The 24257-nt window shown below is 48.0% G+C and overlaps 14 protein-coding genes across 14 annotated transcripts; 5 read left to right on the forward strand and 9 right to left on the reverse strand.

Annotated features, from left to right (window-relative positions):
* Nucleotides 1–231: 231 nt before the first annotated feature.
* BT62DRAFT_1005629 (uncharacterized protein) lies at nucleotides 232–1325 on the forward strand (the record flags this gene model as incomplete). Its single annotated transcript, XM_043177165.1, has 8 exons — nucleotides 232–282; nucleotides 329–430; nucleotides 483–527; nucleotides 581–709; nucleotides 763–802; nucleotides 856–933; nucleotides 986–1131; nucleotides 1185–1325. 8 exons carry the CDS (start codon nucleotides 232–234, stop codon nucleotides 1323–1325), a joined length of 732 nt encoding a protein of 243 aa, XP_043039837.1.
* On the reverse strand, nucleotides 1326–2049 carry BT62DRAFT_931789 (uncharacterized protein). Its single transcript, XM_043186200.1, has 4 exons — nucleotides 1958–2049; nucleotides 1751–1907; nucleotides 1612–1700; nucleotides 1326–1563 (listed from the first exon to the last, which is right to left on the reverse strand). The coding sequence occupies exons 1-4, from the start codon at nucleotides 1967–1969 to the stop codon at nucleotides 1435–1437; spliced, it is 387 nt and encodes a 128-aa protein (XP_043039838.1). The 5' UTR covers nucleotides 1970–2049; the 3' UTR covers nucleotides 1326–1434.
* Nucleotides 2050–2146: 97 nt separating this feature from the next.
* On the reverse strand, nucleotides 2147–5293 carry BT62DRAFT_949164 (glutamate-cysteine ligase catalytic subunit). The gene is made up of 14 exons (XM_043188095.1): nucleotides 4778–5293; nucleotides 4599–4723; nucleotides 4428–4547; nucleotides 4200–4376; nucleotides 3998–4137; nucleotides 3790–3944; nucleotides 3616–3732; nucleotides 3413–3560; nucleotides 3246–3358; nucleotides 2999–3196; nucleotides 2670–2945; nucleotides 2500–2620; nucleotides 2328–2448; nucleotides 2147–2282 (listed from the first exon to the last, which is right to left on the reverse strand). Exons 1-14 carry the CDS (start codon nucleotides 4925–4927, stop codon nucleotides 2198–2200), a joined length of 2046 nt encoding a protein of 681 aa, XP_043039839.1. The 5' UTR covers nucleotides 4928–5293; the 3' UTR covers nucleotides 2147–2197.
* Nucleotides 5294–5364: 71 nt separating this feature from the next.
* BT62DRAFT_980620 (APG6-domain-containing protein) lies at nucleotides 5365–7090 on the reverse strand (the record flags this gene model as incomplete). The annotated part of the gene is made up of 6 exons (XM_043189530.1): nucleotides 5365–5503; nucleotides 5552–5764; nucleotides 5820–5908; nucleotides 5961–6168; nucleotides 6217–6983; nucleotides 7043–7090. 6 exons carry the CDS (start codon nucleotides 7088–7090, stop codon nucleotides 5365–5367), a joined length of 1464 nt encoding a protein of 487 aa, XP_043039840.1.
* Nucleotides 7091–7219: 129 nt separating this feature from the next.
* On the forward strand, nucleotides 7220–9156 carry BT62DRAFT_114049 (uncharacterized protein). The gene is made up of 3 exons (XM_043179730.1): nucleotides 7220–7496; nucleotides 7551–8910; nucleotides 8966–9156. Exon 2 carries the CDS (start codon nucleotides 7558–7560, stop codon nucleotides 8890–8892), a length of 1335 nt encoding a protein of 444 aa, XP_043039841.1. The 5' UTR covers nucleotides 7220–7496; nucleotides 7551–7557; the 3' UTR covers nucleotides 8893–8910; nucleotides 8966–9156.
* Nucleotides 9157–9379: 223 nt separating this feature from the next.
* On the forward strand, nucleotides 9380–12147 carry BT62DRAFT_931794 (DNA/RNA polymerase). The gene is made up of 14 exons (XM_043186201.1): nucleotides 9380–9441; nucleotides 9496–9710; nucleotides 9770–9798; nucleotides 9851–9922; nucleotides 9989–10036; nucleotides 10087–10156; nucleotides 10206–10353; nucleotides 10404–10521; nucleotides 10690–10845; nucleotides 10901–11052; nucleotides 11103–11242; nucleotides 11295–11353; nucleotides 11407–11523; nucleotides 11580–12147. The coding sequence occupies exons 2-14, from the start codon at nucleotides 9677–9679 to the stop codon at nucleotides 12060–12062; spliced, it is 1626 nt and encodes a 541-aa protein (XP_043039842.1). The 5' UTR covers nucleotides 9380–9441; nucleotides 9496–9676; the 3' UTR covers nucleotides 12063–12147.
* BT62DRAFT_949169 (RraA-like protein) lies at nucleotides 12039–12834 on the reverse strand. The gene is made up of 2 exons (XM_043188096.1): nucleotides 12576–12834; nucleotides 12039–12524 (listed from the first exon to the last, which is right to left on the reverse strand). The coding sequence occupies exons 1-2, from the start codon at nucleotides 12820–12822 to the stop codon at nucleotides 12112–12114; spliced, it is 660 nt and encodes a 219-aa protein (XP_043039843.1). The 5' UTR covers nucleotides 12823–12834; the 3' UTR covers nucleotides 12039–12111.
* A 63-nt stretch (nucleotides 12835–12897) lies between these two features.
* BT62DRAFT_931796 (RabGAP/TBC) lies at nucleotides 12898–15066 on the forward strand. The gene is made up of 9 exons (XM_043186202.1): nucleotides 12898–13464; nucleotides 13530–13712; nucleotides 13765–13835; nucleotides 13891–14085; nucleotides 14132–14246; nucleotides 14297–14479; nucleotides 14538–14665; nucleotides 14718–14813; nucleotides 14863–15066. Exons 1-9 carry the CDS (start codon nucleotides 12918–12920, stop codon nucleotides 14992–14994), a joined length of 1650 nt encoding a protein of 549 aa, XP_043039844.1. The 5' UTR covers nucleotides 12898–12917; the 3' UTR covers nucleotides 14995–15066.
* On the reverse strand, nucleotides 14881–17126 carry BT62DRAFT_1075924 (uncharacterized protein). The gene is made up of 6 exons (XM_043179166.1): nucleotides 17025–17126; nucleotides 16911–16978; nucleotides 16799–16859; nucleotides 15504–16746; nucleotides 15372–15454; nucleotides 14881–15317 (listed from the first exon to the last, which is right to left on the reverse strand). The coding sequence occupies exons 1-6, from the start codon at nucleotides 17070–17072 to the stop codon at nucleotides 15135–15137; spliced, it is 1686 nt and encodes a 561-aa protein (XP_043039845.1). The 5' UTR covers nucleotides 17073–17126; the 3' UTR covers nucleotides 14881–15134.
* Nucleotides 17127–17143: 17 nt separating this feature from the next.
* On the reverse strand, nucleotides 17144–19141 carry BT62DRAFT_114082 (uncharacterized protein). The gene is made up of 3 exons (XM_043179731.1): nucleotides 18885–19141; nucleotides 18744–18819; nucleotides 17144–18692 (listed from the first exon to the last, which is right to left on the reverse strand). The coding sequence occupies exons 2-3, from the start codon at nucleotides 18753–18755 to the stop codon at nucleotides 17241–17243; spliced, it is 1464 nt and encodes a 487-aa protein (XP_043039846.1). The 5' UTR covers nucleotides 18756–18819; nucleotides 18885–19141; the 3' UTR covers nucleotides 17144–17240.
* BT62DRAFT_114085 (uncharacterized protein) lies at nucleotides 18977–20463 on the reverse strand. The gene is made up of 7 exons (XM_043179732.1): nucleotides 20276–20463; nucleotides 20003–20206; nucleotides 19857–19952; nucleotides 19678–19804; nucleotides 19563–19625; nucleotides 19295–19505; nucleotides 18977–19240 (listed from the first exon to the last, which is right to left on the reverse strand). The coding sequence occupies exons 2-7, from the start codon at nucleotides 20154–20156 to the stop codon at nucleotides 19133–19135; spliced, it is 759 nt and encodes a 252-aa protein (XP_043039847.1). The 5' UTR covers nucleotides 20157–20206; nucleotides 20276–20463; the 3' UTR covers nucleotides 18977–19132.
* Nucleotides 20448–21162, reverse strand: BT62DRAFT_1005638 (Tim17-domain-containing protein; the record flags this gene model as incomplete). Its single annotated transcript, XM_043177166.1, has 5 exons — nucleotides 20448–20506; nucleotides 20559–20681; nucleotides 20743–20929; nucleotides 20979–21078; nucleotides 21125–21162. 5 exons carry the CDS (start codon nucleotides 21160–21162, stop codon nucleotides 20448–20450), a joined length of 507 nt encoding a protein of 168 aa, XP_043039848.1.
* A 147-nt stretch (nucleotides 21163–21309) lies between these two features.
* Nucleotides 21310–23729, forward strand: BT62DRAFT_931799 (uncharacterized protein). The gene is made up of 6 exons (XM_043186203.1): nucleotides 21310–21669; nucleotides 21723–21903; nucleotides 21955–22023; nucleotides 22074–22500; nucleotides 22552–22956; nucleotides 23012–23729. Exons 1-6 carry the CDS (start codon nucleotides 21363–21365, stop codon nucleotides 23579–23581), a joined length of 1959 nt encoding a protein of 652 aa, XP_043039849.1. The 5' UTR covers nucleotides 21310–21362; the 3' UTR covers nucleotides 23582–23729.
* Nucleotides 23626–24209, reverse strand: BT62DRAFT_114141 (uncharacterized protein). The gene is made up of 3 exons (XM_043179733.1): nucleotides 24048–24209; nucleotides 23839–23999; nucleotides 23626–23787 (listed from the first exon to the last, which is right to left on the reverse strand). Exons 1-3 carry the CDS (start codon nucleotides 24142–24144, stop codon nucleotides 23671–23673), a joined length of 375 nt encoding a protein of 124 aa, XP_043039850.1. The 5' UTR covers nucleotides 24145–24209; the 3' UTR covers nucleotides 23626–23670.
* Between the last annotated feature and the right edge of the window lie 48 nt (nucleotides 24210–24257).

Consider the following 24257-nt stretch of genomic DNA (forward strand, 5'->3'; position numbering starts at 1 on the left):
CGAATGAACCAGCGAAGGTGGCGACGTCTGGCCTTTCTGTCCCACTGTTGAATCCTCAAATTGGGCATCTCATTCAAGTGGTGGAGACTCTGCAACGCTCGTTGAATACAGAGCTATCCATGATCCAGGAATCATTGGATGCCACGCGACAAAACCCGCGATCTTTTGAGCCCGTAACTGCCCCTCAGGAGACAACTCGTTGATTTGAACGGTCCAGCCTCTGCCAAAGTCATGCGGAAGAAATTGGAGGCTATTCTCACCAGTATGAAAGATAAAACCGAGGTACCTATTTTGTTTTAGAACGTGTTCGCAGCTAATTTTCTTTCAGTTGCAAAGTATCAAGGAACTTTTGCAAGAAGAAGGAAATCAACGTGCTTTGCGAGGGCAGCAGCAGACTGATAGTGTCAGGTACCTGAATGGGTTGAACTCGGTGAGTTCTTTTCTTTGTGGACTGCTCCGATGTTGCCGAGCAATGATTCTAGTGGTTAAAACCAGTTGTAACCAACGGCGCATCTCAAACACAGGCCGTGCGCGGGGCAGTGGAGCAAATCCATCACGTCCTCTGATGGTCGCATCGAAGGGGACCGAGATCCAGGTTCACTTTTCCAATTATTGCAAGACATGCACAAATACCCTTCAGATATCTATAGATAATTCAGGAGTGTCTTTAGTAAGTCTTTCTCCATACATTACCATTGACTTGGTCGTTGTGAACATGCTCTTGAAGCCCCGGACAGTGTTGCGGGACTCCTGACGTGACAGAATCAAGAACACGAAAATTTCTTTCGAGGAATAGCGGCAGGTATGACGGGCCGTCTTTTCATACAAGCCTTTCATAAAGCTTCCACCTCTCAGAATTGTTGAATGAGATCAGAGGCGAGAGACTTCGATTTGTCGACGCCATAAAAGAAGCCACCGAAATTAATGTGCAAAGTACGACATAAACACCCTACATGCCTATTTTTCTCACAGATGACACCAACAGCTCATGTAGAGGAGTTCAAAAAGGAACTTAAGCGCGAGGTCCATGGAATGACGCAAGAAATAGGCTGTTTCTATCGGGAACGACAGACAATGGAGAACCAGATTACCGAGCTTTTTGCCTTTTACTCCAAACAGACACAGGGCATAGTGGGTACCACATTTTTGCGTTATACTTCACACTTGACAACTCGCTTTCTCAGCCTTTTGCAGCAAATGCCAGGTATCAGGTGCCGCCCGTTGGGCAGGCACCCAATCCATCTCAACGACACCCCTTTTTTAGCCCAGAGAGACAGACCCAGTTATTGATGCCTCATAATCCGGAAGGCCCTCGAGCGACGTAGATTGTTTTTTGAATATATTTGATTTAAGCACGCTACGTTCATATAGATGTTCACAATCAGAATGGACCTCTATGTCTTTGGGATATCCATGTAACCATGAATAGGACCATTATTTTTTCGACAAGGCGTATTGCAGTGCCTCGTACACGTCTGCTTCGATCTGAGCTTCAGCCTTGTCCTCCACAGAGCCACTTCCAGCTGCGACCTTTTTCGCTTCGGTCAGGTTCATACGGACGGCCTAGTGGAAAGTCAAAGGTTTTCTTGAGGCTGTCATAAGGGGTCGCACCTCGGGCGAGAAATCTGCCAATGGCGCCGCTTCAATCACGTTGATGGTGAGCTTGCTGCCAGGATGAACGGTTGCAAATCCACCAGACACTGAAACAAGATGAAACTGAGCAGCTCAACAACGACAACTGGCCACATACCAAACCACTTCTTGGATGGACCACCAGTAGCCTCAATGACCTCCACAACGCCGGGACGAAGAGGCTCAACAGTAGGAACATGGTTGGCCAAAATACCCATGTCACCAGTGGCAGCGGGAGTGTTTACTTGCACAACGTCGGCAGAGGTAAAGATGGCCTAAACAAAATTCAACAACAGTAGCGTCGACCTCGAAACAAAGGACGTACTTGGTGAGGCATGACGAAAGACAAACTGATCTTGTCTGCGGCGACAGCATATCCTCGTCTTCCCAAAGAACTAGTAGAAGGAGCGCGTCGAGCCGCAGTAGCAAGGAAACGTAGCGAAGCCATGATGACTTTAACTCTGAACTCGCGGTCGTGTGTTTACGGGTCCGCACTTCGGTAACTTCCGGATCTCCCACGGCAATTATATAATATAATATTTATTTTATTTAACAAATAATGCATCTATAGACCGATAGTTCCATGATCCTCAGCCCCGCCTGTGTAGTTTTCTGGTAAAAGTTCCGGAGCACGTCTCACGCCTCGCTCACTGAAATCGATTAGGATAAATCGACATAGAAAAGCTGGCACACACATTTCATCCACGGCTTTCATGAGATCATAGTTGATCTCCATGCTCACAACAGAGTCTCGCTTGTAGTCGGGATGTTCTCGAACGAAGTTTCGCATCCATGTCGCAGGGGTTACATACGATCCTAGAAGAGGCATTAAAGCACTATTAACGTTGACAATGGACATCGAGTTACCGTTTGATCGTTTTCGAATTAGCTCGAGGTACTGGTTAATTTTAGCCAAAGCACTTTCGTCGACTTCCAGAGTATCCACATAATCGGAAATGACGCCAAGCAGCCCTGCAAATGTTTCACCCTTAGGAAAAGAGTGAGCCTTTCTCCGATGAGGAAACGTATATTCATACATCGCCATTCATGATTTCATTCATATTCATTTCACGGTATTCGTCTTGCACTGGCTCACGGTGAACCCCATTCTCAGGCAACGGAGCTGAAGGGAAACAGTTTCGCATTTTCTTGTCCTTGATGCGAGGCACCCCGTTGCATGGCGTGCAGGATCCGGAGGATGGGTTACTCGAGGAGTAGCCACTGGCACCTTCTCGATAAAAGTCTTTGCGGAAAAAAAATTTCTCGGATCTAGCGGCATCCCTTCGCTGAGCCCTTGACATATTCTCGTCCACCTAGATCAAGACTGAATGAGCACTGAATCACGGTATAACAGAACGAATCATGCCTTTGATATGGGCGTATAGAAATTGAGGTTGAAACTTAGAATGGCTCTGGAAAGAAGAACCACGAACACCGCGAACGCAGCATTCTCAAAGTCGGTCATTTGAACTTCCATACTCCGAAACTCTACTCGCCAACCTATTGAAGAATTTGGTGGCGGTGGTTTGAACCGCAGCGTCTGCCAATTTGTTGACTGAATGTTCTACGATGGACGCGTTAGCACAATGGACCATTGTGTTCCCTGCACTAACCTCGAAATGGTCACTACTGGTTTCATCATCCTGATCGATGGTTTCGGAGAACACAACCAGAGGGTCACGAATAAATAGATGTGCTATATGCTTCGATAACAGGTCATCAATGCCTGGAATGTACCCTTTACTTGACGGCTTGTGCGTAAATTTCGTACGAAACGTACCATGCTGCATCAATCGATCAAATATATCCTTGTCATATGGTACGTAAGTGTCGTTATATTCCGGACGATTAGCCCAATCCGTGGATATATATAAGTCGACACTGTCGTATCTTGACTTCGGAATTTTGTAACGATCATTCTTCAAAGGCTAAAAATTAACAGTCAGGATCTGAATAATACCAGACTTGAAGGGTGCTCCGAACCTTCAAACCCCTTTCTTCTTCTGTGCGATCGTCAACGCTGCCAGCAATGACGTTCCAGCGACAGTCTACATCAGTAACATAACCGCGCCAGAGCGGACTTGCGGCAGTGAGTGCTAACTAAGATTTCCTTGTTACTTTGTTCAAGCTAATTCAGTTAGAATGATAGCCACACACCAAAATTGGACCAATTGGGATCAACGCGTCGTACATGCGTCTCGCCTCATTGACATTGCAAGCTTGAAACGTCAGTTGAAGACAACAGCACCCCATTCCAAAACCCATCGCATCCAAGTAAACATGATCAGGAAGTGCGGCACCATTCTTCGCTTCTGATAAACGCGGTCAGCAACTGAAACGCATCACCGCAGATAAGGATAAGTACCGGGATCTTCAGGGTAGATTGAACGATCCCATGGGGTAGTTGGGTCAACGAACGGTCGCGGTGTGTGTTCATCGAAAAAGATAGGTAGATTTATGGCCACTTTGGATCCTCGTCTACGGCGAATATTGGCGGTAAGAGTGCTAAGGGCGTAGTCAGCCGAACAGATCTAACAATGCATCAGAAGTCGATCCATCTCACTGACGGGAAGCGTGCGTGGGGATTGGTGATCTCCTCTGGCAACAAAAGACTGTGACTGGAAACCGCGTCTGAAGGATCGAAATAAGGCTCTGTAAATTGTTCCGGAACACCCAGTCGAGGGAATGATGTGAAGGTCAGGGGAATCTCGTTTGGTTTGAGGTGTTGACGGGCCAAGCTCCTTCTGGACTGGATGTAAGCAAGCGCGATATGCAATGTTTTACGCCACCTTTACCTGTAGCGCATATTGCCCTCCACAGAAAGTAGATCAGAAATCGAACCTGTGTAAGGTGATCCCGGGGTAGATTCCAACATATATCGACCGTATTCTGGATGAAAAGTCGGCACTGGAACACTGGAGACTGGACATTGAATGCAACACGAGTATGCTATGCAAAGCCCTTACGCGTTATCGCAGTCGGAGCATATATCATTGACAATGGAAGACAGTTTCTCCAGGATCTCTGTTTGACGCAAAGACAGCTTTGCATTCTTGGCCTCGTCGTCGAATGAGACAACCATATATTCAACCTAGCCGGCCTGTAAACATCTGCGAGTCGGAGTAGGAGAAGAAGAAGAGCAGACCTCGTCGCCCCAGAGAAGCTCATCTCCGTGTCGGTCCTTCAAACGGTCCCATGTATGAAGGAACTGGGTGATTCCGTGATATCTAACATGATCGACATACTTCTTCGCTTCATCCCATGTTAACGGCGTCCCAAGGTAGAGCAGACCCATGATATTGTCAGGTTCTAGTTATGCTGGGTAGCAAAAAGAAAAGAGAAGAGGAACCTGGGGGAAAGCAGAGGGAATTCAGATATAAAGGAAAGTGCAGTTTCGATTTGTAAGATCTGATACTCCTATTGCGCCATAATCGGTTTGTCAGATAGTAAAGCCTTATACGTGAAAACGGCCAACCGAAAGGCACGTCAACCATCACGCTCCTCAGTACCAGCAGCTGTCTGGCAGCATCCAGTATTTTCAGGCAGACTGGACCAGCCAAAACGTGAATATAGAAAGGAAAGAGACGTCAGGCCGCCATCGCTAACATTGTCCGACCGGGTTGCCCTCGGCGTCAAAAGAGTAATCTAGGGACTCAAAAGAGTCTGATGGTCCTATCATATCCGTCCTATAGCCATCGTGGGTACACATCATTATGAAATCGTGATATTGCCCTATCCATTCACACCGTTGGTGGCCCATTTCAGACATATCTTGAGAGCAAGAAGGACATGGCGGAGTGACCTAGTCCATACCTCCTCTTGGTTAAACTGCAGTTTGACCGAAATATCCCCAATCTTATCTTTTACGACCCTGCCCGCGGCGGTCAGTAGCTTCTTTCAGAAAACACGTTGCTCTTACTGATGAGGAAAATCGACAGAGGGATCTTGTGACTTGATATGATCCATGAGATGCTTCAGGCAGTCGATAAAGGCCACCATAGCTATATCAAACCGTCGATTATGGAGTAATCGGCCGAAATGGAGATCCCCAGAGCCATACAGCTCGTAGTTAGACTTGTCGCCAGTAGCTTTTTCAATCCGTGAAAAGGACCCCATGGGTACTAATCGATAGCTGACCGAGAATGAGAAACAAAAAGCTTATAAATAAAAATAATGAAATTGCATACTTCTCAAACGTGTAGTCGAGTTTGCGAGCAATGGTGTACATTAGAAGAAGGGTTTGTCCCCAAGCCGCATTGATTTCAGCCCATTCAACCTGTACGTTCTTAATTGCTAATAAGTGCTTGAGAAAAAGGCGACAAGCTTACCGGCACTCCAGGTACCCTTCCTAATCGTAGCCCGTTAATGGTCCCAAAGACACCGTCATGACCAATGCAGAAGGCATCGTTGTACACATTAGTGCGTTCAAGTTTCTCGAGAGTCGCGGAATCTGCTGCATATGCAGCACGAAGTGTTGCTAGCTGTGCTGTTTGTTGATCTATGGATAAGACTTGTTCGCTGTGGGCGCGCCAGAATCTGTTCGAATGGGTTTCAATGTAATCCATGTGTTCATAATCGACGTACTCATTTTCTTCCGCGTCCAAATCCTTTTCCTCAAGCTCTAATAGCCGCAAGTCTTCGTCCAGTTGCTCGCGCTCACGTTCCGCCTCCAGAAGCTGTTCAATGGCAAGGCATTCCTCTCCCTGCAGTTTATCAATCTTCCTCTCGGCTTCCTCTTTCGTCATCCCACGTCCTTCTCGCTCCCTTTCCTTTTTAATCTCTTTCTCAAACGCTATGTAACCATCTCTTTCTTTCTTTGTTTCATCCAACTGACGCTGTAGCGATGTGAGCAGGATCTGCGTGCACTCTGCACATAGAGGATGGTCTATTTCTGTCCGCGAAGACAGGAAATTGAACAGTCTGGTGGTCGAACGTAGATGATGGGACAATGGCGACGGGTTCGGTTGATCGAGAGCAGGCTTGAGCGGAGGGGACGTTGGAGATTTGCTCGAAGAACTCCGGGCCTTCATGAGGCCTTTCTTTGGGCGCGGAGATGAAGGTGAAGAGGGGATATTACGGATCATACTGTCCTGCAAAAGCACGAAGGACTCATGCGGCGACAGAGCCAGGCCGCGCTCTGGCAGCTTCCCCTGTGCACGGGCTGAGAGAGAAGAGAAAGCGGAGGATTTGGAATTTTGCCATGCAGATTTGACGGTCGAGTCTGCGGGAAGAGCAGCCAACCTGTCGGCGTCAGAGGTGAGACGAGCAGGCGACGATGACTGCGCAGGCGAAACCGAAGTAACGATCATGTCATATGCAGAAGGAGCCAAATCGACAAGAGAGGCATCCAACTAAGAAACGATCACCCATAAGTTTCGAAAGGTAAAGTTAGAAGGACGCAGATACGTGCTTGTAGTGGCTCCTTGCATTGCTGACATATAAGGCCTCCGGAACTCATGGCGTCGAATAGAAAGATGATTTACGCGTATAGTTGGGTGCGAAGGGTACTCTGGCTGGTGGCTGTCGAAAGGCAAGTTTGGAAAATTCAAATAGGAAACGTAACCCTTTTGTTATTTAATGTGGTTAGCTTCGATCACCGTTCACGGCATGCTGACACTCAGGCTACTACCTTACGGTGAATACAAATCCGAGTCCTTAATTTCGTGGGTCCCCAGGTCGTGGCGTCCTTAGCTGTGCTTTGGAATGCCCTCATACCAGTACTACCTCCGAATGCACGAACAGTTTTACCCCGTCTTTACAACCCCTCCGCATTCAATCCTTATAAATAGTCAGCGCTGCAGCCCTGGAGGGTGAGGAGGTCTCCAGTTCTGCCCTCGTCATTTCTCTCTGTTATACTCACCTCTGTGCGTCATCCTCTGAATCTGTGTTCACCTGCACTTACCAGCGTCTGTCTCCAGACAGACCATGGGAGGTCAAATGTTCGCTCTTGTCATCGGGATCGACAAGTACAAGTCGGGTTCCATTTGGGACTTGGACTCTTGCGTGTCCGATGCCCAAAGGATGAATCGCTGGCTGATGAACGACCTTCGAGTACCGAAAGAGAACACACGCCTGCTTCTCGATACAGAAGCCACCAAGGCTGGCATTGAAGCTGCGTTTCTGAGCCATCTAGTCAACAATTCTTCGATTCAGCGAGGGGACGCTATCCTGATTTATTTCGCCGGGCACGGCAGCCTGATGCCGTCTCCTCCAGACTGGTATAGCGGTATCTTGTCCTCGCGAAACGTACACACGCCACCCAAGGTACAAGTTTTATGCCCGTACGATCATGATACCAAGGGTCCAGAGGGTCGAATTGCCGGTCTTTCAGATCGATCCTTGAAAGCCCTCATTCGGGACTTATCTCAAGCCAAAGGAGATAACATTACGTTGATCGTAGACAGTTCCTTCGCACCTCCTCTAAACATTCGCGACCGCCGTCATGTTCGTTGGACTTCCACTCACAAAGCCACGCCCGACGATCTTCGCTCCTCGCTATGGCAAAGCGCACACGGTCAGTGTCATGAAACTTGTGGGTTTCACGATGCACAAGCTCTTACTCACACCTTGGTAACTGCATGCGGACTCAATCAAAGGGCCATAGAGGGGAAGCACGGAGGAAAGTTTACCTCCGCCTTTCTTGAGGCAGCCAAAGGCATATCTCTGCACCGGACGTCCTACAATGACTTGGTAGATCGCATGCTCTCTCAAGCCGGCGAAGACCTCAAAGACCAACGCCCCATCTGCATTGGGCCCGACAAAACTCGACTCATATTTAATGCTACCCCATTCCCACCCGACGAGAACTACATCTCGATTGACATTCCGCTCGCGAAAGCTAACCACTTTCGTGTCCAAGTTGGGCCGGCTCACGGCATCATTAATGGCGATGAAATGTCCATACATTCTCACAACTTCTCCGGTCCATATAACCCATCCATTGGCACCGTTGTCGTTACGGAGGTGCATCCTACGTGGTGTCTTGTTCGTCGTAGAACCAACAGTGCTCAAATTGGAACAGGGTGTTGGGCTCGCGTAAATCATCGCCGGACTCGCTCCAATTCTTGGTTGTCGACTACTAGCTCGGTGCTCCTTCCTTGGACCCGTGGCAAAGAGGAGGAAGGACGAAGGCTTCCAACCCCTAAACCCTCTTATTCTCTGGATGAGAAGAGCATGATTTCATCGTATCAGGAGCAGGCACCTGAAGAGATAACCAGTTGCCCGTCGCTGTTATGCAGGTGTTTCAACGGTATTTTTTAGCGCAAAGAGCAAGCTCTCGTAAGTCTTGGCCTTGAGTCTTATTCGGTGGTGTGCTCACAACATGGGTTCACAGCCTATATCCCCCGAGGTCGGAATTCGATGGCGTAGTATACCTGAGGTAGTACTACGGTCATACTATATTTTTTTTTCCCGAAGACAAATCCATGTAGTACCTTTTTTATTTCTTCCATTCACTCAATCCGCAGGTGGGATTACGGTGCTCGGTACCTTGAAAGTACCGGTAGCTATTACTACCTTACCTACTCCTCAGGTAATTCTTACAATCCAAGTGCCTTCTGTGATTGCACACTACTTCCGCTTGTGGAGCCATACATAATGCTATTTTATACGATAAACCTTTGCACACGAATATCTGACACAACGACAATACGGGTGGTGGCGCGAGCCCGGTCCGGTGATCAACACGCTCAGTACGCAACAGTGGCTTTCTTTGAACGATGCCATGACCTCTGAACCAGCTCCGAAGTCATCACAGGCCACAGAAAGTCTCGTCAAGCGTCTAGCTGGTCCGTCCACCAGCAAAGCAGGGTCAGTCCTTCCCCCTCCCTTATCTTCCGAAACAGCTTCTCATCTTGAGCGCAGACTTGTCGCAGACCAAACCGAAATCAACCGCGTTATCACTGAAGCCTCGAAAGGTTCCAAATTTTACGAGGCATGACAAGTTCTTTCTTCTCTTCTCCCGTGAAACTCTATCAATATCACCTCCCAGAATGAAAAACGAAAAGATCAGGACCTTACGAACAGGATTAATAAGATATTGAAGATGCGCGATGAGGTGACTAAAGGGGTGGACATGCGTGCGTTGTTTTAGCCCTCTGTCACACAGCTACCGACGTTGAAGCTGATATCCACTCAGAAAAAGTTGAGTCGAGCGTCGACAGCCTGGTTCGTGATGCAATCTCTGAAGCTGCGCAAATTATGCTAATGCCCTTCATAGCTTCAAGAGGTGGAACAGCGGCGAGACTTGAGTCAAACCATTGTTCATGTTGATATGGATGCATTTTACGCAGTACGTACATATTATGCAGGGCGCTTGTGTATACTAGTCACTGATCATCTTTACTTTTATGTATAGAACGTAGAGCTTCTCCACAATCCGGAGCTCAGAGGAAAACCTTTTGGTGTATGCTATTCGTCTCCTCCCGGAAACGATTGACTGAGGGCCGCGTCTAGGTAGGTCATGGTGTTCTTACTACAGCGTCATACGAGGCTCGGAGATATGGAGTCCGCTCGGGTATGCCAGGTAAGGAATATCGTCGTCTACTATGTAATTCGAGTGACACAGTTGTCAGGCTTCATTGCGAAAAAACTCTGTCCTGAACTCATTCTTGTCAAGATTAACTTCACAAGATATAACGAGATGTCCCGGAAAGTTATGGACATTTTCGAGCGATATGACCCCAACATGTGTGCTGCGGGGTGTGATGAAGGGTACTTGAAGTAGGCGTCATTTCATAGCTCTCTTTGCCTTTGACGATATGCATATCCAGCATAACGTCCTATTGCAAAGAACACGATATCACTTCAGACGATTGCGTCCAAGAGATGCGTAAAGAGGTATTCAAAGAAACCAACTTGACTGTTAGCGCCGGCATAGCACCTAATAAGGTGACACTGCGTACTCTCACAACAACGAAATGCTAACTTGACTTTTCCCATTGAAGATGTTAGCGAAAGTGCGTTATGTCTCCTACTTTTATGGGCCAACCTGGTCTGATCCTTCCGTAGATATGTTCTGACAAGGTGGATTTCTCGTACTCTTTGGGCGGTCACAAGCTGATTGTGTGTCCGTACCAGAATAAGCCTAATGGTCAATTCCACCTGCCCTTTGACAGCCAAGAAATCGTCGCCTTCATGCATGACTTGTCAATTCGCAAGGTCCCTGGCATTGGGCGCGTCAACGAACGATTGCTAGAATCTGTGGGCATAAAGGCGGGCAGTTATCGGGTACTTTGTAGCTGAACGGCTGACGGTTCCGGTGCTTTAGACGTGTGGTGACATCTACACTCACCGAGCAATGCTGTCCTTGATGGACAAACATTTCGGATTGCGCTTTCTCCTTTGCACCCACCTCGGCATCGCGTCAAATAATGTTCAGCCACATCAGAGGGAAGAACGAAAAAGTATAGGTGCAGAACGGTATCGTTTGGTTCTATCATTCACGAGTCTGATACTGAGTGAAATCCTAGTACTTTCGATCCCTTAGACGACAAAGAGAGAATTTTCCAAAAGCTCCAAGAGGTTGCCCAGGAACTGGAAGATGACATGAATAGCGATGGATGGACGGGCCGGACGATCACCTTGAAGTTCAAGCTCGATACGTATCAAGGTATGTTGTATATGCCGGAATGTTCCTGATTGATTACTGACCAGCTTGATAGTATTCACTCGTGCCAGGTCGTCTGATCGCTGGATAATGAAGAAGGAGGAGTTGTTTAAGGTGTGTATGGACCTGTTGACACTTTCCATGTACATCATGCAACTTTCTTTTAGATAGGCAAGGAACTGCTGCTGCCCGAGTTTCCGTTGAAACTCAGACTGATCGGCCTACGAGTGACGAAATTGAAAGATTTACGCGCAGTCTCGGACACGACCGTTGGTATCAAACGGGTGGGTTTCCTCATCCTATTGTAAACGTAAATACCACACCACTGATCTCTGAGCAGTTTTTCGAGTCTGTTGGAAGCGACCAATCTACTTCTAACAAACGACTCAAGACTGACAGTGACGATGCCCGGTCCCCAGACTCACTGAAAGATCAAGACCAGTGGGACGATGAAATGCCTGGATATCATGAGCTTGACGACACCGACATGAACGCCAATGAAGGAGACGTCGATGAGAACGTGGAGCCGCTCTTCCGTTCTTGGCGGCCCGTCTCCGAACCTGCGCGGTCTTCACAAGAGCCGGTTCGAATATCGATTAAACCTCGAAGCACTATAGCGCGCCCGAGTTTATCGTCGTCCACAGCGACGCTTTCTCAGGACTGTCCGGTTTGCGGCAAGTCCTTGACGACGGATAACAAAGGGTTTAACGACCACATTGATTTCTGTCTGAGCCGAGATATCATTTCACAGGTGCAGGCTGAGGCAAGCATTGGTACTTCTTCCATACCGAAACCGAAGCTCAACGGAAAGCGGAAAAGGTAAAGATATGCTATGTACCTCTATCTATCGCACACGGTTGTACAATATACTATCACAATTTACCTCTATGTGCCTTGAAAGAAGCTTGCACCCCTTTTCCTGCTTGAATGTCCTCCATGCATTTGGCGTCCACCTCCCTTCCTTTCGCCGTCAACTCGACGACTTTCGATTCTAGGTCCCTTGGAACACACACGACACCGTCTTTATCGCCGACCATCCAATCCCCAGGGTGAACAGTGACAGAGGGGAAATCATCCTCTGCTTGAATCACAAGGGGAACACCTATGGCCGAAGGGCGTGTGAATGGGGACTGGCCAAGAGTAGAATGGCCGCGAGAAAAGACAGGATAGTTGAGACTAGCATGTTCGCCAATGTCTCTGCAACGACCCGAGATAATGACGCCTACAGCAGAACGAGCCTGAGCGCCGGCAGTCATCAGACCACCCCAAACGGCGTTCTTGAGTTCTAGAGATGGGGGTGAGCCGGGAGAGAAGGAAATTCCAGCAGCTATCTTACTTGGAGGTGCATTGATGACAATGACAGAAGATGCAGGGGCGGTGTCCACGAAGTGGGCAGAGAGTTTTGGAGCGGACTGGTCAGCGGCAAGAACGATCTGAACGGTATAAGCAGGACCGCAGACGGTGGTATCTGACGGGAGAGTAGGTATCAGGTTAATGTCAGGTATGTAGCCTCCATTTGAGCTCCCAAGTTTTATCAGTGCGTCTGAAATCTCGCAAGTCGAATAATCCGCCAATTTGGACATGATCGTTGCAATCCAAAGAAATGCCAGGGCCACATCTTATCGCTTATCTTATCTAAATTTCCCACCCTCCTCTACCTTGGACACTAACCGCCATCATGACGGCTAGATCACCTCCTGCTCGCCCCCATATTGGTATCCATCCCACCAGCCATTTTTCATCTCTTGACTGGGGCGAGGATGATGCTTGGGACAGCGCTTCCGACTCGGAATCACCCAAACAATCTACCCTGTCCCTCACAGGTAAGCGCACGAGTGCGCCAAGAGCTGTCCCGATGCCTGCATACAACAAATCAGACTCGTCCTCGTCAGCACTGGCTTTTTCGTATACCCATGTCAATGCCCCAAACTCCAGCTCATATCCTCCTCGTACGGAGGAGTTTGTTGCGCCCAAAACTGGTTGGACAATCGTCAGGAAATCCCAAAGTGACAAGCCTGCCGAAAAATACGTTTCATCAAGTCAGGACGACAGCTACGACAATATCACGTCACCCGAAGGCTTAGGGGATACAGATGGAGAGAGTGATATGATATTGGGCGAACTTGAGTACGATGCACCAGGGCCCGAAATTCCAAACCCACCCCTGGGAAAAGCCCAAACAGATAAAGGTTCAATACGAGAAGACACTGATGCAATTTTGAACGGTGTGCCTTGCTTAATGATGACGCCATTTTTCTGCGCTCATTTACTTCTGCGCTTTCATTCTAAGATCCTCTTCACGGCATACGCCATCGTTCACGAAAGAACCTATCTCCGTCATCCTCCAGAATACCCAAGGAAGGTCCTATAGAAGCTCCGGAAAAATCAGAGAAGTTGATGCGGGAAAAGTCGATACGAAGCAATCGTCGTCACAAGTTCGTTGAGTGTTTATCGAATCAGGATGTCAACATTGGTACGTTTCCCTAATGTACGCGATTCCTGACACTAATGTACACCAACCTTAGCGGAATTGCGGAAACTTGCATGGGCAGGCATTCCAGATGATTTGCGTCCCATGTCGTGGCAGCTCCTCCTTGTGCGTTACACGCTTCATTAGCCATCACCTTTAAGATGTACTGGCTCATTTTTAGGGCTATCTTCCCTTGCCAACCCCACTACGCACGACCACTCTTACCCGGAAGCGCGGGGAATATCTTTCTCTTGTCGAGGTGGCATTTGCCCGCGACCGAGAAGGTCTGGATCAGCAGATATGGCACCAGATTGAGATCGATGTACCCAGAACCCGACCAGGTGTAAGGCTTTGGATGCACGCTGCTACTCAACGAGTACGTTATGCTGCACCCTACAACGCTCACGGTAACTCTTTTCCAGAGTCTGGAGCGAATATTATACGTTTGGGCCATTCGACACCCGGCAAGCGGCTATGTGCAGGGAATAAATGACCTCGTGACTCCCTTTTTTCAGGTTTTCCTTTCTGCATATATCGGTAAACGGATTGTGTCCCTCATCATGGTATACTTGACCGAAGTTATTTAGATTCTAATCCTGAGGATTTCGATCCCTCTTTACTCCCTTCTCCAGTTCTCGATGCAATAGAAGCGGACTCTTTTTGGTGTCTCTCTCGTTTACTTGATGGCATCCAGGATAATTACATATTTGCGCAACCTGGAATACAAAGGAGTGTTCGACGAATGGCCGAACTTGTAGCCAGAATTGATGGTAACATTCCCTGTATCGTATATTTAAATATTCGCAACTAATGATGATATTGATCTAGCGCCATTGTTCGCTCACCTAGAAGCTCAAAATGTCGAATTCATGCAATTCGCGTTTCGATGGATGAACTGTCTCCTTATGCGAGAAATAAGCGTGCAAAATACAATCCGGATGTGGGACACATATCTGGTGCGCTAGACCTATCTCATTTATTTAATGAGCCTCGTTGAACCCTTGGCAGGCTGAAGGACCAGATGCATTTTCTCAATTCCATTTGTATGTTTGCTCAGCGTTCCTGGTGAAGTGGAGCGATAAATTGCGGCAGATGGATTTCCAGGTGAGAAGTTGCTTTCACACACTGTTATCCCCTTATTTATCATTGAAAGGGTATCATAATGTTTCTGCAGTCACTTCCGACGCAGGACTGGGCCGACCACGAAATTGAAATGCTCCTTAGTGAAGCCTTCGTTCTCAATTCTATCTGGCATAATGCCCAGAGCCACTTCAACGGGAAATGAGCCGCGTAGTATCTGAACCTGAGAACCTGATTGGGAAGAGCTAGGACGCGGCGGGTGTCAGTGAAGATGGTGTATGATTTGAAGCAAGAAAAAACTCGCTGTACAAGAGAAATGTGTCATAAAGATGGACACACGGTAGTCTATTCATCTTTTGCCTTTACAAAGGAAATCTCTCTTTCTAGAGCACCTCTTAATGCATGCAACTGGTCCTCAGTTTTAGTTCGGACTGAGTAACTCTGAGCAACGCCGTTCTCATCGTGACCAATGAAAGTGATCGCCCTGTTCGTCAGTGTCGGCTTCAATCCTGCGTAAAGGTTAAAATTCTATGGAAGACGTTGAATTCATGAACGGCGGAAAAAATCGAGCAAGAAACGAACCAGGTTGATTTTTCCCGTGCTGCTGTTCCGCTGAAGCATGCGACGTGTTCCCTTTTCCTTGTGCTTCTTCAGTCGGAGAACACCTAAAAGTGTATGTCAGTATGAACCGATTTGTGCAGATATGCAGCATACCATGGCCCATGTCTTGCCACTTCCCAGTCTCTCTATTCATCCAATAAGTCTTGGCTTTGATGGAGTACGTCGTTTCTTCGTCTTCTTCTCCTTCGCCTTCCTCATCATGGGGGCTGTTTGCTAATAGTATGGGAGGTGCAACAGTGTCTTCTCCATCGGGCTTTGAGCTGTCTCGCACTGCATCGTCTTCGGTTTTGTCATCAGACTTACTGCGAAAGGGAACGACATTGGAGTCACCGAAGCCAAAACCAACTGGGTTGCCAATACTACCGGAAGGAGGCTTTCCAAATCCTCCAAATGCACCGAGCGCCCCCAAATTTGAAGATGCTGACGTCGGCGGGGTTGCAAAGAAGTTGGAGGCCACAGGACCTCCTGTTGTTGTACTCTTGGACATACCATTGTCCTTGGAATCAGAAGGCGCAAATGTGAAAGATGAAGATGAGCCTTTGATTCCGAACGGAGACGGGGCCAAAGAGGGTCCGGATGCATTGGTAGCATCAGCATGCACCGATTTAGAGAATGAAAAGGGAAGTTTGTTGTTGTCCGAACCTGAAGTGGCTGGAAAGGTTGTCGAACCGGAAGGAAAAGACAAACCGTCGGATTTGGAGGCAGAAGATGGCAGAGGAGCGAAGGTGACGGGAGTAGCGGAAGATGTTGTTGATGAAGAGGGTTTCGGCGTAGACTCACTAGCAGGCGTCGAACCCGCTGCAGGTTGGGATTTCCCAAAGCTGGAGGAAAATATCGTTGGCGCAGTTGCTTTTTGTTTCGTCGCCTCTGAAGTGTCAAACTCTGCCTTTAATGCGAGTAGATGTTTCTTGTATGTTTCAAAATGCGTTTCCGACCAATCTGCGAGCGGGTCATCAGCATAGGCCTTCGTTACTGCGTCTATAAATGACTTGTTCAGGCCGCGTAATGATGTGTAATACTTCTGGGCGGCACTGCTGGGACCGCCTGAAGGTTCGGCAGATTTGAAAGAAGGTGGATTCTGAATTATGGATCCGATGGTCTTTGCTGCACTCGATGCAGCTGGGGCGATGACGGGAGGTACAAACGGCTGGGCCTTGAACGATGACATATTCCCAAAAGCTGGTGCCGGGGAGGGATTAAGCGACGAGGGTGGAGAGACACCCAGCCCAGACGCTGGGGATTCTGGTGGCGTAAAGGTGAATGAATGTGTGCTCCCTGGTGTTCCGAATCCCGAAAAGGACCCAAATTTTGAGGTAGGAACTGGTGCAGCAGGCCCCTGAACAAGAATAAATAAAAGAGAAACAAATCGTCGTGATAAAGAGACGCACCTCTGTCGATGCAATCACCGGGATTGCAGGTACTGTACTTCTTCGTGGAAGACCGCGTATCCTAGAAACAACTTCAACATTGCGATGTTTGGAAAACGGGCGAGTGGCGCACTTTCTTGTAGCTAACGTATCTTCATCGGCTTTCTGGAAACCTTGTTGACCTTCCGTTTCATCGACATCCTGAAAACAGTCAGCCTATGCAGAAATCAGAATGAAAAGAGAGTACCTCCTCCAGATCATCCTTGGAAAGTTGTTTTTCAGCGACACGTTTCATGGCGCGACCGACGCGTTAACCACCAAGTGGCAAAGTGAACTCACGACGGACAACACCCTGTATTATGTAATGCGAGCCAAAAACAGATTACAATAAAACAGAGACAAATTGTATTGTTCCGAAAATGAGAGCCGAAGGCCCGAACCACGAATTTCGTACTTAGGCATCCTAGCGCAACATATAGTCGTCCTTGTCTTCGAACTTAAGATCTCTCGGCCAACAATCAGAAAACTCCTCTACAGCCTCCATATCGACGTGGTCATTCAACCATTCAAAATCACTAAGATCCAAAAAATGTTCCTGCTCCGCGATGAAGCACAACTTAGCGAGCGGGCGATCAGAATTGATTCGCCATTCTACCACATTTTTAATCAGCGATTGCTCCGAAAAATTGAGAATCATGTTAAGTCTCTGAAGATTCGGCCAAGGAGCAGACCCGTCAATTTGTAGAGGCGTGGCTAGATATCTGAGCACATATGCAGCGTGAACGGCAGGATTCAACGAGGTGAACTCAATTACTGAAGGAAACAATGCGAAGAGCTGCATGTATTGGCTTTCGACGGAAAGACTCAAGTCGCAAAACGTAAGGTGGTGGAGGTCGGGAAATTTTGACGAGACGGATGACGACAGGAAGAGATCTAAATCGCTATCGATTGCACCTTTGAGGATGAGTGAGTCCAGCTGTGGTGCTTCCAGGTTGAGCAGAAGCCCACTGTATACATATCCGCTGAATCCACAGATACGTAGCGATTTTAGGGTTCGCATCCGAATGAGGGTGCGATCATTGGCTTCAGGCCACGGTACGGCCCCAATGATGTCTCCATACACGGATAGATGTATCAGATTCTTGGTAGACATCAGCATCTGCCGAAACGAATCATAGCGGAAGACTGTAAAGTTCGTTTGATCGAGGTGAAGGGTTGTGGCAGCATTCAAAGGTGGGTGGAAGAACCTCACGGCTAGTCCCCGCAGGCGGACGAAAGAAAGGGCTGGACTGCCACCCCTGAAGATGTGCAGCGCCCTTGATGCACCTTCGAAATCATTTAGAGTAAGGGACATGTATTGAAGATTGGAAGCGGTGACATCGCACAGACGTGTGATAACGGGGTGAGCTTCTTCCTCCAGCTCCAATTCAATGACGCAACGGCGCCAGGAGGGGATACAGATACACACGGCGTCAAGAATATTAGGGTCGAGATCGCAACCATTGTTATTGGCAGCTTCGATTCGTACGTCTAACAGGCATCCGTCGGCACGATTCAAGTACGTATACACGCACTCGCTCCGAGAGTGGACTGAAATGATGATACGACACCAAAGGAGCTGGGTAGATATTGCAACGTCTCGCCAGTAGGAATTGACGTGGGAAATGGTGAGCTCGAAAGGAAGATTGGCGTGAGGAGCATCGTGATAGCTACTCAGCAAAATCGGCGCGCAGTCGCCCCGACTTTCTCCCTGACCAAGTAGAAAGATATAGGACAGTATTTCGGGGGGAAAGGAGTGAACAGAAACCGGGGATTCACCATTGCCTGACAGACTGAGAGACTCAGGTCTCTCTCGGGCACAAAGTGAAGTCCTAACGGACATGGCTGCAAGGGATTCTGAATGTTGGTCTGTTGCCTGCGGAGGGGTCAACACGGATTTCGCTTTCAAAACGATTAGTATACGTACCACAACATTCATCAGAGTCGACTATGATGGCAAGAACTTGCGAGGCGTGTTCACTCTTGCTGACGGAAAACAGGGTCTAAAGGTTGAGGTAACGGTTAAAAGTGTCACTCTGAAATTCCAACGATGAGGAACGCGGCTTACCATATGAAGGCAACTTTCTTGAATCTAGCCCACGAGTTGATTTGTAGAAGACTGTACATGCCTACATCCATCCATCCGGCCTATTTCACCCAAGTTCATTCTACGACTGCGGATCGTGAAACCGTCTTCTTGAGCAATACTCGGTCTGCTATAAAAGTTATAGACACGCGCATGTCCTGATACCAGTTTGCGATGATTCCCTTCAAAGAATTATAAAATATGCGCCACAAGGCAAACTCGTAAAGGATTCATATGTTACTAAAAGTACATGACGGCCAAATCCACGAAACTTCATATTCCGATGGAACGCGACAGTAAATTCGGGACGTCGATTGCAAGCGCTGTGTCAGCTGAATCTAGAAAGATGATGATCAGAACACGAAAGCAATACTGGTCATTGATAGACTTACCTCTGGCTTTGAGATAGTCCTCAATTCGCCGGGTGCCGCGCAGTTTTTGGTGACAGCGCTGACTGCGGTATCAATAGCGCGTCCTAGGGACCCCTTGGTCGCCACCCAGTACCTGATTTCTTCGGGGATCACTTCAATTATGGAGATACGAGGGTCATTTTCATCGCCCTTGTGGATACCGTCCCCGAGGTCACCGAAATAAGCAGACAAGCTATATACGTTTTGAGTAACGTTGATTGTGGCATCGATCTGCAGGTAATAAACGCACCTACTAGACCAATGTTTCGCAATCGTTTCCTTGTCTCGGCCGGCTTTGGCTCTTCCAGAATAGCTAAGGACGATGAAGTGAATATATGCACCTCCGAAGCACATAATGAACTTACGAAGCCCAGCTCGTAGTGTCAGTGTTGAAGAAGCTGACGTTGACGTGGGAATCATTATCAATTTCCTCAAACTTGTGGCTTGCGTTATTGGCAACAAAGGCGAGAACCAACTGAGTTCCGCTGAAAGCTACAACGACATCGAGTCAAGATGGATCAGATTATCAATTCCGCAAGCATACGAGCGGAGGGCATCATGGCGCGAGAGTGGAGATGGCCATCTGCAGACCTTGTGGTGAGCATACCAGTCCTCGCGGATTGTACGATCTCATGAAGTCCTGCATAGTATGAATCTCAATACTTCAAGATCCCATGTGATATGAATTACCTTCGATTTTCTGTTGGGAGGTGAGGTCCTTATTTTCGGCCTTTGCGGTATAAGGGTCAAGAATGGTAGCCATGGTGGATAATTGAGGGGTGAATGTGGAGTCGACGCGATTGACCTGGATATATATATATACGAGAAATGAGACTGACATCATGTGGCCATCAACTTGACTTTGAACACGAATGACGTCGCTCCATCGTCAACCTGAAATTTTACGTGTCAATTATGGCCAAAAGAAACCAGAATACTGTACTCGTCGGAGTCAGTACTTACTGCCTAGATGTCACTCATACCCAAGTCCCTCCGAGCTATAACTAAAGAAGGAATCAGGAATATGGAGTGCATCAACGCATCCATCTTATCGATTTGACGGTATTTTGAGAGCAGGAGAGAATTAAATGTATAGAAGAAGATGCAGACAAGCGGTGTACTGATGGGGCGGTATCTACTGCAAGCCAGGAATGGATGAAGGGGCTGGCTGTTGAGGAGCCATCGACGGCGGCACTGTGTATCACATCTATAAGCAAGAGCTGAGTTGAGAAAGACGATAGCGCACATGGGGCCATCTGTGGCCGTTGTCCTTCACTAAATACTCGTGATACAAGAACGCCGACTCCCTCGAACACGCCGAGAAGGATACCACAAGCTATGGCGGATCCTAATGCAGATTTTGGTCCACCTAAGTATCAGAGAAAGAGGGCAGTCAGCTACTATAAGGGGAAGAGGAAACAGCAACATACTTCGAGCAGCTAGGCATCCACCGGTCATGAATCCAGATATGATGGCATTCCATGCATCCTCTTTTTGTCTCCAGCCCTTTACAGCACAATCGAATGTTGAGAACATTCCTCCCCATACACCAAAATTTCCGCCTGTAACTGGCGCTCGGGCCTTCATGGATGATATGGCACCAACAAACCGTTCACCCTGAACGAAGCAATGAGAAGGAATTATTTTGAATATATCATGCACGCACTCTAGGAGAGTTCCGGGCACCCTTAATGCTATACCAGATACCGCCACCAACGGCACCCATTGCGAATGCACCACCGAAGTCATTGAGAATTACCCATGGACTGGAGGAGTTATGTTTAGTGCACTTGTGAGATGACACCGAGAAACGCTTGCCAGGGATCGCGGGAGTGATCTGCGTGGGCCATTGAGGAGAACCAAGGGAGATGTGGGGGAGGCGGATGAAGGGTAAGCACTGAGCTTGATTCGGGAATCGGAATGAAAAAGTTTCTTTCCCACAATAGCACGTGATAGATACGCGTTGACATAATCACAAAACAATTGGTAACTTGGTCCCAACATTCAACTTAGACCGCCATCTTTGACCACCACAGTGCCACCAACAACAATGGAGCTCACCCCGGCATCTTCTGCGCGTCACTTTATGAAAGTCCACGTCGAGATCCCTCCTTCTCCTCTTCGCCTATATCACAGGCCTACCTTTGCTTCCCCCCTTCCTACCACCAGCAGTTGCATCAAAGAAAACACGGCTCTCTCAAGAATACCCAGTAATAATATAGTTTCGCTTAACTATACGATGAAGAGAAAAGCAGATGATCAAGAGACAGCTGGGTCTGCCAAGAAAGCTAAATCGATTCCTACGGGTGCCCCAGGTGTGTACTGCCATCAGTGTAATAAAAAGCGCGATCCTATCGGTGAGTTATTAGCTGTATGACTTTGTATGAAGTCAGCTAAGCATCGTCCTCAGACTGTCTTCAATGCACCTCGACACAAACGCGTGCTGGTCAAGCCGCGTCGCGTCGTTGCAGCGTGAAATTCTGCCGTACATGCCTCAAGAATCGATACAACGAAGATTTGGACACCCTCAAGCTGTCTGATGGCTCAGTCGGTAAAGAGGGCCATACTAAAGAAGCAAGCTACGTATTCAAGTACGTCTGTGACCGAAGGCACGCCCGTCTCACTAAGCGCCGGGCCTGTAGATGCTATAAATGTAGGGACATTTGCAACTGTTCCCGCTGCAGAAAGGTTAAAGGACTGGCACCTATTGGGTAAAGCCTTTGTCGATGTTGTCAATGCAGCCCGTTCAAATTTCTACCAGGAACCAACTACATATTGCCCGTAAGGAAGACAGCAAATCTTTAGGACCTACTATCGCGAAAGCCATTTCTTCTGCAAACAACGACTCCGGGAGACCTACCACTGCTGAGGCCCGTACCACTACTGTCAAGAAGACGAAGAAGAGAGTCACGCCAAGTCTAGCCTGGACCAGTATAAAATCAAATCTCAGCGCTGTTGACGCTGAAGCACGGATTTTCATCAGAGAATTTGTTCTACGCTTTGCACAGTCAACGGGATCAGGTATCAGTAAAGCGCATCTTGAAGAGATGGCTCATATCGGAGGAAGCGGATGTGCAAGCGAAGATGACGAATTGGTCGAATGGATAAGCGAACCTGCCGTCAAGTCCATTCTCTTGTGGCTGTTGGGTCTTTTATCGTCTGAAGAATGCGATGGGGCTATCGTAAAGGTGGTGAACATATTTTCTCTGACATGTTTGCTTCCTTACAGCCTTTCCTAGCTGATCAAAGTCTGCTATAAAGATATCCGAGGATCAGGTGCTAACCTCAACAAAATGTGGGATATTCTCGCTGTCCTGCGTCATTCTATCGAGAATATCAAGCACACTGTCTTCATACCCGACCCTCTGCCCTGTCCGGACTCGGCAGTAACGCATAACACTCGCAGTGCGCGAGGTTCGAACCGTCCCTACAACTCGATTTTCATTGCATCTTCCGCACAACTAGTTCCTATCGTCCTCAGTCTCGTAGAGGCTGTGCTTCAGACACAAGCTATTAGAGCCGAGATCGAGGATGGTGTGAAGCTTGGAAAAGATCAGACTAGAGAAAAGCAAGAAGCTGTGAGAAAGGAACACGAACGGTGGGAAGGTATGAAAGGGTCTGCAGATGGTAAAAAAGGCTTCGAGGTCTGTCATCTTTTTCTACCCTACTGTCTACGATGCCGAATTCGGGAAATCACAGGTGCAAGAGCTCAGACTGAAACGTCGTGAGCATAAAGAAATCATCGAAAACTTGGACCGCGCGCTCAAAGTTGCCTCTCACGATTTCTCTCTGCGCTCGGGTCCTTTGGGTACAGACGGAGATGGTAGGATCTACTGGGCCCTCTCACCTGGCGTAAACGATCGCCAATACGCTATGCAGCTTGTTTCCGCGATGGCAGCTGGGACAAAGAAACCCAAGAAAAGGAGAGGTTGTACTCGCGCAGGGAAGGACGGATCATCTCTGTTGGACTGGTCGTCTTTCATCGCTGTTTGGGGCCAGAAGCCGAAGACGGGTATGCTTTTAACCCACGAAGATGACAGTGCTGAGGATACGGAGATGGACCAATGGTGGGGCTTCTCGGACCCTGAGGACATCAGAAAGCTGGCGGATTGGCTTTCCATTGTTTCAGGCCTGGAAGAAGATGGGTCAGAAAGCCCCTCGACCGTCAATGATGCCGTCAGAAATGGCAATTCTGTCAAAGCTCTCGTTCATAATTTGAAGGACTATGCCACCGTTTTGGCGTGGAGATGCAAGGATGAGATTGAATAGATTTCAGCTCGTTGGAGAATGCTTCTGTTACTTATCATTATTTCTTTCCTCGGTCTGTTATGATACCTTGACGTTGGCGTAGATAATTCTCAAAATACATTTGTATACCGGTGCTGCAATGTTACAGCCAACTCTTCTTGCCCTATCGGGCGACGAACACAGGCATGGATACGCTCGGCGAGACGAACGGCAAGAAGATGTTTGCACTTTGAAGCTCCGTCAATGACGATGTAAGAGGGAAATGGCGAGATGCTGACCATCAAGTGTGACTTAGAGAGCAGGACGGCATATATATATGCAGGACAAGTGCAAAAACTGGACACAGGGCCCAGGTTTAGACCAATGTTGACTGTGTGTGTTCCTGTAGACCCAGCGACTTCGTAATAAACATGCCCCGAGATTGTTTCATACTTGACAACTTCCAGGGAGAGTCAGATAGAATCAATCGGTGAGCAGGAGAGATTACCGTTCTCTCTGTCAATGATGTCGAGCGCGGCAAGGATTAATGGTTCAGGAAAGACCACCTGGAGTCGGTGTAGGGCATCATCCGTCACTGAAAACATTAATTGCTTATGCACGACATATCTGCAAAGAAAAAGGTACCTCCTGTAGATTCGACAGAGTCTATTATAGCATCTGCTACTTGCAGAATGGATAGTGACATTACTAGGGCATT

This window comes from Guyanagaster necrorhizus (genome assembly GCF_019112545.1).
Source record: "Guyanagaster necrorhizus MCA 3950 unplaced genomic scaffold BT62scaffold_12, whole genome shotgun sequence".
Classification (NCBI taxonomy): Eukaryota; Fungi; Basidiomycota; class Agaricomycetes; order Agaricales; family Physalacriaceae; genus Guyanagaster; species Guyanagaster necrorhizus.

What these genes read in the sequence shown, in the direction of transcription:
- BT62DRAFT_931789 (XM_043186200.1), bottom strand. An exon ending in TCCATCCAAGAAGTGGTTTG is followed by an intron (nt 1,701 to 1,750) that starts GTATGTGGCCAG and finishes ATCTTGTTTCAG; the next exon opens with TGTCTGGTGGATTTGCAACC. An exon ending in TGGCAGATTTCTCGCCCGAG is followed by an intron (nt 1,564 to 1,611) that starts GTGCGACCCCTT and finishes ACTTTCCACTAG; the next exon opens with GCCGTCCGTATGAACCTGAC.
- BT62DRAFT_949164 (XM_043188095.1), bottom strand. Translation starts at nt 4,927, where the DNA reads ATGGGTCTGCTCTACCTTGGGACGCCGTTAACATGGGATGAAGCGAAG. An exon ending in GAGGGCAATATGCGCTACAG is followed by an intron (nt 4,377 to 4,427) that starts GTAAAGGTGGCG and finishes CATCCAGTCCAG; the next exon opens with AAGGAGCTTGGCCCGTCAAC. An exon ending in TGATCGATTGATGCAGCATG is followed by an intron (nt 3,359 to 3,412) that starts GTACGTTTCGTA and finishes GGTACATTCCAG; the next exon opens with GCATTGATGACCTGTTATCG.
- BT62DRAFT_114049 (XM_043179730.1), top strand. Translation starts at nt 7,558, where the DNA reads ATGGGAGGTCAAATGTTCGCTCTTGTCATCGGGATCGACAAGTACAAG.
- BT62DRAFT_931794 (XM_043186201.1), top strand. Translation starts at nt 9,677, where the DNA reads ATGCGCGATGAGGTGACTAAAGGGGTGGACATGC. An exon ending in AGTCCGCTCGGGTATGCCAG is followed by an intron (nt 10,157 to 10,205) that starts GTAAGGAATATC and finishes CACAGTTGTCAG; the next exon opens with GCTTCATTGCGAAAAAACTC. An exon ending in AGAAGGAGGAGTTGTTTAAG is followed by an intron (nt 11,354 to 11,406) that starts GTGTGTATGGAC and finishes ACTTTCTTTTAG; the next exon opens with ATAGGCAAGGAACTGCTGCT.
- BT62DRAFT_949169 (XM_043188096.1), bottom strand. Translation starts at nt 12,822, where the DNA reads ATGTCCAAATTGGCGGATTATTCGACTTGCGAGATTTCAGACGCACTG. An exon ending in TGTCATCAATGCACCTCCAA is followed by an intron (nt 12,525 to 12,575) that starts GTAAGATAGCTG and finishes CCCCATCTCTAG; the next exon opens with AACTCAAGAACGCCGTTTGG.
- BT62DRAFT_931796 (XM_043186202.1), top strand. Translation starts at nt 12,918, where the DNA reads ATGACGGCTAGATCACCTCCTGCTCGCCCCCATATTGGTATCCATCCC. An exon ending in GAATCAGGATGTCAACATTG is followed by an intron (nt 13,713 to 13,764) that starts GTACGTTTCCCT and finishes CACCAACCTTAG; the next exon opens with CGGAATTGCGGAAACTTGCA. An exon ending in TGCACGCTGCTACTCAACGA is followed by an intron (nt 14,086 to 14,131) that starts GTACGTTATGCT and finishes ACTCTTTTCCAG; the next exon opens with AGTCTGGAGCGAATATTATA.
- BT62DRAFT_1075924 (XM_043179166.1), bottom strand. Translation starts at nt 17,072, where the DNA reads ATGAAACGTGTCGCTGAAAAACAACTTTCCAAGGATGATCTGGAGGAG. An exon ending in GTGGCAAGACATGGGCCATG is followed by an intron (nt 15,455 to 15,503) that starts GTATGCTGCATA and finishes ATACACTTTTAG; the next exon opens with GTGTTCTCCGACTGAAGAAG. An exon ending in GCACGGGAAAAATCAACCTG is followed by an intron (nt 15,318 to 15,371) that starts GTTCGTTTCTTG and finishes CGTCTTCCATAG; the next exon opens with AATTTTAACCTTTACGCAGG.
- BT62DRAFT_114085 (XM_043179732.1), bottom strand. Translation starts at nt 20,156, where the DNA reads ATGATGTCAGTCTCATTTCTCGTATATATATATATCCAGGTCAATCGC. An exon ending in GACACTACGAGCTGGGCTTC is followed by an intron (nt 19,626 to 19,677) that starts GTAAGTTCATTA and finishes CATCGTCCTTAG; the next exon opens with CTATTCTGGAAGAGCCAAAG. An exon ending in GCGAAACATTGGTCTAGTAG is followed by an intron (nt 19,506 to 19,562) that starts GTGCGTTTATTA and finishes AAACGTATATAG; the next exon opens with CTTGTCTGCTTATTTCGGTG.
- BT62DRAFT_931799 (XM_043186203.1), top strand. Translation starts at nt 21,363, where the DNA reads ATGGAGCTCACCCCGGCATCTTCTGCGCGTCACTTTATGAAAGTCCAC. An exon ending in GCGATGGGGCTATCGTAAAG is followed by an intron (nt 22,501 to 22,551) that starts GTGGTGAACATA and finishes AGCCTTTCCTAG; the next exon opens with CTGATCAAAGTCTGCTATAA. An exon ending in ATGGTAAAAAAGGCTTCGAG is followed by an intron (nt 22,957 to 23,011) that starts GTCTGTCATCTT and finishes GGGAAATCACAG; the next exon opens with GTGCAAGAGCTCAGACTGAA.
- BT62DRAFT_114141 (XM_043179733.1), bottom strand. Translation starts at nt 24,144, where the DNA reads ATGTTTTCAGTGACGGATGATGCCCTACACCGACTCCAGGTGGTCTTT. An exon ending in CATCATTGACAGAGAGAACG is followed by an intron (nt 24,000 to 24,047) that starts GTAATCTCTCCT and finishes TCTCCCTGGAAG; the next exon opens with TTGTCAAGTATGAAACAATC. An exon ending in TCTCTAAGTCACACTTGATG is followed by an intron (nt 23,788 to 23,838) that starts GTCAGCATCTCG and finishes GGAGCTTCAAAG; the next exon opens with TGCAAACATCTTCTTGCCGT.